The sequence below is a fragment of the Cephus cinctus genome, unplaced genomic scaffold (assembly GCF_000341935.2).
Source record: "Cephus cinctus unplaced genomic scaffold, Ccin1 Ccin1_scaffold0885, whole genome shotgun sequence".
In the NCBI taxonomy this organism is placed as follows: Eukaryota; Metazoa; Arthropoda; class Insecta; order Hymenoptera; family Cephidae; genus Cephus; species Cephus cinctus.
Genome location: NW_014333464.1, coordinates 114473 through 123107, shown reverse-complemented (window position 1 = coordinate 123107; position 8635 = coordinate 114473). Strand labels below are relative to the sequence as shown.

The window sequence follows — 8635 nt, the reverse complement described above, 5'->3', positions numbered from 1 at the left end:
TCCCTTGGTGGGGGATTTCCCGAACGCAGCGCCCTCCTAGTCGTGTTTACAGATTTGCAGTGAGTTCGTAACGTCACGTCAAAACTGCACCACGAATTTCTACTACGATTTACTATGCAAAGGTGCGTTTTTTGTTGACCGGTGCAACGCGGCATTTATGGAACATTGCATATCAATCCTTGTTCTATTTAGAAAGAATTTCGAGCGGGATAGCGTGATTTTCCAGTCTTTACTTAGCTTGGCAGTACCAATCGTTAGGATCGTCGCCATTTTGTCCGGAACAGGCCCGGTCTGGCGCACCGACCGAAAAATAGCCGCAAGTTCCATAAACATCGCCCGAATTTAAGCAAATCTCTCGCCAAAATCTTTTGCCTTTCTACGACGGTTATCTGGATATGTTGATGTGACTATCGAAGGATTCCTCCTATGACAAGAGCAGCGGTTATCGCGACGGGGTGTGTGGTTCGTGGATTCCCAGACTATTCGATCGACAGGTGCGGACGTTCCAATTTTCAAGCTCTGCCACTAAGGATTCCTTCGATTTCCAAGGTTATTTTGTTCTAAGCTAAAGCCATAACGGATTTATCAATATCATCAAATTTTATTAATATTTCGGTCTTTTCTTTTCTTCTGCTTTACTCCATAATAATCGTTCGAATTCCTCTTTTCGAACCTTTGTCTATTCATTCTTTGATATTACTTTGATTCTCGATTTTTCTACAAAACTGTTTATTAATCTTCATGAATTCCAGCGTGTAACAAAGATGTTGAGAAATGTTCACCTAATTTCGTCGTATTCATGGAATTATCTTCCTTGGAGTCTAATGTCAAAGTTACCATGTATATATTCCCACTGCTTGAATGTCAAAATCATTTTCAGTACTTCATTGAGATTTCTGATTTATATTGCCTAGGAATGCATTGCATTTACATTCTTTTGCATAATAATAGTGAATTCTATTAATAATAGTGTTTAAATATTTGTTGTATTTATTTCATATAGTCTATCACAATCATTAAAATATTTGTTATTTATACTAAAAGCTCGATTGTACAATGATTATCTTTTATGTATCATGCAATTAAAAAGCCAAGAAGGATTGTTTTATGGCATGTCTTGTCTTAAGGAATTTTATGAGTTTTGGTATTAGTAGAACATGTAACGAAATGCCTATACTGAAAATTTTTGTTTTATTATACATTTTTTACTTTAGCTTTTTTATTGAAATTAATGTTATTAAGAAGGCAATATTAGTTATTTATATAATACTGTTATGGCATCATTTTACTGTTTAAAACTATTTATACTGTTATTAGATTCTTTCTCTACAAAGAAATATCGTTGTACAAAACTGAGTGTTTTGAATATTTTTATTTATTTGAGGAATAGAATAATAAATATATCCACAGGTATAGTTATATCTTGTTTTTCTGTAATACTACATAGTTTCAATAATAATATCTTGAATTAAAAAAATTTGTATGTAATATTCATGTATATATATATATGTTAGATTTGAAAATAATAAGTTCATGCTGTGATGCTTTCTATATTATATATTGGACGTAAATATAAAAATTAATAAGCTTTATTAAAAAAACGTTTAGATCTAGATAATATAAATCACTTTTATTTATATATGTTGAGCAACTATATTTTATCTTAGGGAATAACATACAAATACTATTTCTACAATATATTTTCAGTCAATTTATAATTACTTTAGAAGTTCAATGTATTTTTTTTCACAGTTTGCAAAGAATGTAATGCTTAGCAAATGTAATGCTTAGCTTGTGCCTTCTCACAAAACCATAGAATATATACTAAAATGTAAAAATAAAATAAATGTCAGTGTAATGCCATGCATGTACGTACTTTGTAACAAAAATTGCATGCAAAGTATAATTTTATATTTTGTATTAAATTTGCTCTGAGTTGATAATATTAGTAATTCATAAAGGCAAGAATAATACATTAATTTTCAAAGAATAATATTTAATTTTTGCATATTTTGTTTGTTGCAGATAATGTAGATATAAGTTAGTGGAACCAGGCCTTTAGGATATAATTGTATTTAATGCCAGTGAATGTGCTGGATACTTGTCATAACGCTACTGAAACTAGAACAGGAGATTTTGAGACAGTTGGAGAATAGAAGAGGTGCGCCAGAATGACGATTGCTACTAGGGGCCAGGGAGTTGGCATAGATCCTCCCGAGAGCCAACAAAATACTCAGGTATTTAAAAAAAAATGTTCACAAACAACAATTTTAATTGGAACTGCATATTTCTTGGTCCAATTAGAATATTGAAATTACAAAAATATGATTATAATGTTCTGGGCAACTTGTCCATATATCAAGAAATATCACATGCATATTATTTTCAATATTTACATTACACCTTATACTTTGTCACGAGTTTTCTCTTTTTTTTTTATCCCTTCACTTCATTATTTTTTTATATTGCGTAAGTGAAAACAAAAGAGCGGATAAACATAGTATTTTGAGCAAACATATGCCCTTTTGCTTTTCATTACGAGATATATAGGTAGATATAATTTAGTTCATGAATGATATACAGGGTTATTTAAAACAAATGCACCGATTGGTGGTTCTATCATAAAAATGAAATAGGCTAATTTCATGTTATTCATTTGGCCAGAATAACCCTGTATAGTTATAATAAATATACTTGTTAACAGTTTCTGGTATTAAAGGACAATTAAAATTATTTGGTAAAAAGTATAATCAAGAATGTTCCTACATAAAAAAATATTGAATTTATTACCAAACTACATATTGGATCTATATTATGATACAAGTTCATTCATTATAAAATAATTAATTTTTTTCCATATATTTATTTTTTTGTTTTTTTATTTCTCACTGATACTTATTTTGTACAAAGCTCTTTATTCTGTGTGAGCTCTATTTTATCTTGAGCAAAAGTGACCATGTAAATACATGTGCAAAATAGAAAAAAATAGTAAAAAACTTTTTAAAATATTCTAAAAAGATTAATTAAAGCTCATTTGTAAAACTGCATTTGATAGTATTTATTATCTATTGTTTCATAAAATAAGAAACAAATTCTACTGACATAGCCCATTTTGCAAAACTTGTAATACTCTTATAATATGCTTTAGACATATACATAGAATATAGTAACAAATATGTCATAGTGTATTTGCTATACATTAATTTTGTTTGTGACTTTATATTGTTGCTACACCTTCCGTAATTGAACTATGCTTTAAACTTTAAGTGTTGATCTGCCGAAAATTCTAATACACTGTAATAAATTGGTACATATCATTTTTTTTTTATAGATACATAGTCCGGCAGGACCACAGCAGTTAGCGGATACGATGTCGGGGTTACAATTGACGGAAAACGTGGTACAAACAGAGTGCACAGAGGGGTCAAATTCGGAAGAGAGTAACCATATTCATCTCCATCAGCAGCAACAGCCACAGCAGCAACAACAACAACACGGAGAACCAGATTTTCCGCATGCAAAGTTGGCTGTGCTTGACGAGAAGATTTCAAGCCCGCGCTGGATCGTCCCCGTCCTTCCTGAACAGGAACTTGAGTGTCTGCTACAGGCTAGCATCGATCTCTGTAGAAAAGGTAGTTTATCTATCAGTATATTGAAAAGGAAACAATTATGAAAACATTGATGGTGAAAAGAGGCATTTTATTCAAGTTTCGGTTGATAACAACCAGAGAGAAACATTTCCTTGAGCCGATGTATTTAAAAAATTAGAAAAATGAGTGTTGAGAGTATATACAGTTACTACAATTGAAGTTAAATACAAGTTAAATAAATCTTGTTCGAGAGTTACAGAGTATGAGAATATTAATACTTTTATTATTTATCATTATTTTGCCAGTCATTTTTGGGACAAGAGTTTACTATTTACCTAGAATTTTAGGACTCCCAATTGATTATGCGATTTTCTTCGTTAACTAAGTGGTTAAGAATAATTTAACCAATATGTAAAATTTCTGAAATTGAGCGAAATTTAAGTTAGGCAGGGAGCCAAGTTACACGTTGAGTTATCTATAAACACGAATAAATTGCTGGGTTTTCAAGGCCCTCCATAAAAACACGAAAAACCTACGACAAACAAAATCATCAATTACTTACGTGGTTCCTCTTTGAGTAAAAATATTAATATTTCAGGACTCGATGTACAGAGCGAAGCATGTCAACGGTTTTTTCGGGAAGGCCTCACAATATCCTTTACGAAGATATTGACGGATGATGCTGTCAACAGTTGGAAGTTCAACATCCACAATTGCATAAATGCCAATTGCGAACGACTCGTTGAGCTCTGCGTACTCAAACTGCACGATGACTGGTTTCCTTTGCTTGATCTCCTTGCTATGGTTTTCAATCCGAATAACAAGTACGTTTATATTGATAATATTCTGCAAATTATATTTTACGTTATCACTCTGCGTATCGATACTTATTATTGACAATGAATTCTGACTAATTTTTTCATTGAGAAATGTAAAGTTTGAGAAATAATTACTTTAATGTCAATGAATTATTCCAATTTATGTGAAAATTAAATTGATATATTAATTTTGTAATCATATTATGTCGTAATATCCATTTTTGAGAATAACGTCGTATCTTATAATAAAGCTATTATGAATTATGGAAATTTCTACAGCGGTCCTTTATGAAACTTCTTCTTGATAAAGCTTTTTTGCCAGAACATGTTTCAGTATAAGAAATCGTCAAGTGAAACATAATTTTCTACTACAGCTTACAGCTTTAAATCCTTGAATATGAACGTGTACAATTTCTATAAAAAATAATTGTAACTTCGTAGTTATATATCTGATATTAGAGCTGTGAATTTCCCGGTTCTTATAGATTTCACACATTTAACGCGACAAAGGTATCTGAGACGGTGCCTCCAGGTAGTAATATTCCCGATGAAGAACTTTATGCCAGACCACCACCAGATTCCAGAAGTCCTCGAGGATGGCTGGTGGATCTTATTAACAGGTAATTCCTTTTCTTGATTTCTTTAATATACTAGATGTCTTTAATACACATATTTATAATCGGTATAAGCGCATGAAACTGTCATTTGCATTTGCAATTGCAAAAAAGAAATAGGGATATGCATCCGCGCATACATATACATTTACAACCAAAATTCCACAGAAATCATTAAATCGCTATGAATTGAAATATATGGAAGAATCAAGTCTCGGATATAACCAAATAACAAAATAATATTTGTAAACGTTCATAAAACGTTTCTGGTATTACACGACTGCATTTAATATATATATATATATATATATATATATATATATATATTATTAACAACTACAGTTTTGTATCAAGATTTATGATATTGCTGTCGATATTCGTTCTATAAATCGAAAATTAATTTCATTTAGAACTAAGATACTTTATGCGCATATTCATTTCAGTATCTGATAGATATTTTTATACATTCTTAACAGATAAATCATACCTAGTACTCTAGATTAGCTAAAACTTATCGTTGATTCGTATTAGAGAAATGATATAGTTTAATGCAGTGCTATCCTTTGATAAATATTTAAGCCCAATACTACAAATACCATACTTCAGAAATAGACTTTCAGACATTTTTTATTATCAGCTGTTTCGTTCATAGGCTAATTGTATCGATTTTTACAATTTTTCAAATATTTTACTATATTTAAAAATTTAGCAAAATAAGATTATAAAAAAGTTTTCATAATTAAATTTGAACACAGTCTGCTCAGAAAATGACAAAAATTTACTTTAAATTTTGTTTTTTTTTGCAGGTTTGGGAGTCTGAACGGCTTCGAGATTTTACTCTCGAGATTTCAGAGCGGACGCAATCTAACAGTGCCAGTTATTTACGCGTTGCTCAGACCCTTTGGATTGTGCTATGAGTACTTGACCGTTCACACGATAGTCAAGTACCTTATGTCGATAGTGGTAAGAAACATAAATTTAATTATTCATGCCTTAGTATTGTTTGAGTATGCGTGATTTACTTTTCTAATAATAAAAATAAGTGCATACTTAGTTTATTCAGAGTCAGCGGAATAGAGTGGTTACATGAATGCAATAGTCGTTGCTCGAAAATCATCTTAGGACATATATTGATTGACAGAGATTAACTAGTTATTTGATAGAGAAAAAATCATTCCTTTTTTTAGCATATGTTTCAGACTAAAACATTGCAAATCGTACACTATAATACATATATGTAATAATCCATGACCTCTTAGAATTTTTATTGATTTACTATGTAAAAAAAAATTCTATTTCCCGATGTCCCATCTATCCAACCCCATTTTAAAATGTCTGACTTTCATCTGTCCTAAGTTTTTTGTTGTTCTTATACTGCACTACTATTCAAAATAGTAATCAGTATGTTGTTTGGTTGCATTTACTGGTAATTTGAAGATTTGACGTTTCAAGGATATATTTTTTTTTTCATTTTAATATTGTCCTAAACATTATACTAACAGTCGTATCAGAAGACAGGACTTCAAGGTATTGGATAATTTAGCGTCGTATACTTAAAGGTTATTAAGATATGGGTTGTGCTGAAGTGCTACTTCCTGATACTTCTTCAACTATTTACGAATATTTTAAGATATAGGAATTTTAATCATGTTGAATAAAAAACACACAAGTCGAATTGCGAATATTTTATAAATTTTTGACCTATTGAATAATTTTCATTGAAATAAAATGAGGTAAATGCTACAAACTGCTTAGTGCCAAGGATAAAAAAGTCGAGAGGCACTCGAATTTTTCAAATTGGTACGGAAAGTTGTTCGGTGAAATATAAAAATAGTAAAGTATACTTTACACACCTTCGTGTTTTACTATTCGCCTTTCTATCGTGCTACCAATCAAACTTATATTTGTTGCATGTTCAAACTTCATCGTTATTATTTTACAGTGGTGGGTTTTTGTCCAATCTCTTAATACTAAATTCACCGTAATTTCTAATTAGTTAAATGCTACGTCAGTCTCCGGGGACCAACACTAAACTTTCTGTTTAAGCGGCGTCGGTCTCGAGAGTCCAACAGTATCAAATTTAACGCATTTTCTGTATTTACACGCTGCCTAATCGGAAAGTCAAACAAAGTCATCTTCGCGTTTAATGTGTTAAATTCCTTAGAGAACTTTTGGCAAAAATATGAAAAAGAAAAATGAAACGGCTTTTCTCCGAACCAATAGAGTTTCCTCGTCCAAAACGGGTTTTGCCACGCTAACGATGCCCAAACCATTTTATACGACTTGTAAAAGTTCCAAACAGGAGCAAATGTGGTACGAAACTCTTGTTTGATCACTTATAGTTTTCGAATTACAAATGATTCCAGATACAGAGATATAACTTAAAAAATTCATATTTCCTGAGCTATTAGTATATTAAAAAAAATATATTACAGTTAATATCAGTGCAACATAAAATTGATTAACAATTCAGGATCTATAAAGATTAGAATCTATGAAGATTATTAAGATACCGCAAAAATAGAGGTGGAATTTCTCATGTACACGTCATATTGAAGCTAAATTTCTTTTAACTTTTACCTAGTCGCATGCAGTCGAAAGAACCGCGCATTTGGTATGTCACACAAAAATAATATTAATTGCTTCAATACTTACCTCGGGCTACCTGTGAACATAAATTATAAATTCAATTATTATTAGTTTTATATGTAAAAATATTAAGCGCGCAGTCCTTTTGTCTATGCGCAACTAGATAAGGGTTAAGCTTCATATTTTTGAGAATGAGTCGCATAGAAATGATGCACTATGATATACAGTTTCAATGAATATATCTTTATTTAATGAAGGAACATAGAAATATTATTATAATTATAACATGAATTCAAATTTTAATGAAGAGGATGTTTTCTTTGTAGGAAATGGTACCAGTGATCCTAGACAACTTAACGGATGAAGAACTGAAGAAGGAAGCAAAAAACGAATCGAAAAATGATGCAATTTCAGCGATAATCAAAGCTACGAAGTGTTTGGTTTCACCAGTGCCACATCAAGAAGAAACAATAAAGAACCTCGAAATTTTAAGGTTAAAGATGATACTTAAACTTTTACAAATATCGTCATTCAATGGCAAAATGAACGCTCTTAATGAAGTGAACAAAGTCATCGCCAGCGTTAGCTACTATCCACATAGAAATCCGAGCTTAGAAGAAGAGGAATGGCTCACTGCGGAACGTATGGCTGTAAGTACTTTCCTTTGAAAATACTGATTAGTTTGTTTGTCCAATGCAAACGAAATGCACTTCTTTATTTTCTATTTTGTCAAAATATTTGCATACTATCAACTTTTTATATATGATGAGGAAGCATGTTCCTCATATAAATCCATCGAAAGTTGTAATTTGAAGAGTAAGATAAGAAAATAAAAGAAACATGTTGGCAACCCTCATGATAATTACGTTCGTCAAAAATTAACAAATTGTTATCAGATATTATCGTCAAAGTGAAGAAAACGTGAAATCTGTATCAAGTTCATTCAGTTGCTTTGTTATAATACAAATAGAATGTATCGTCGGTTTACGAGCTCCATCTCTTTTTTTTTTTTTTTTTTTTTTTT

At 31.0% G+C, this 8635-nt stretch overlaps 1 protein-coding gene across 10 annotated transcripts in view; it reads left to right on the top strand.

The window, feature by feature from the left end:
- Positions 1–8635, top strand: part of LOC107271082 (probable ubiquitin carboxyl-terminal hydrolase FAF-X) — a 28663-nt gene continuing 20028 nt past the window's right edge. For 2 of the 10 annotated variants that reach the window (XM_025088332.1, XM_025088331.1), the window contains exons 1-7: positions 33–549; positions 2026–2237; positions 3332–3632; positions 4189–4414; positions 4894–5028; positions 5829–5985; positions 7938–8261. In XM_025088332.1, coding sequence (XP_024944100.1) covers positions 2172–2237; positions 3332–3632; positions 4189–4414; positions 4894–5028; positions 5829–5985; positions 7938–8261 — 1209 coding nt within the window. In that variant the 5' untranslated portion in view covers positions 33–549; positions 2026–2171. Of the gene's footprint in view, positions 550–2025; positions 2238–3331; positions 3633–4188; positions 4415–4893; positions 5029–5828; positions 5986–7937; positions 8262–8635 lie in introns of all 10 variants that reach the window. The other 8 variants (XM_015746679.2, XM_025088330.1, XM_025088329.1 and 5 more) reach the window with 6 other exon arrangements.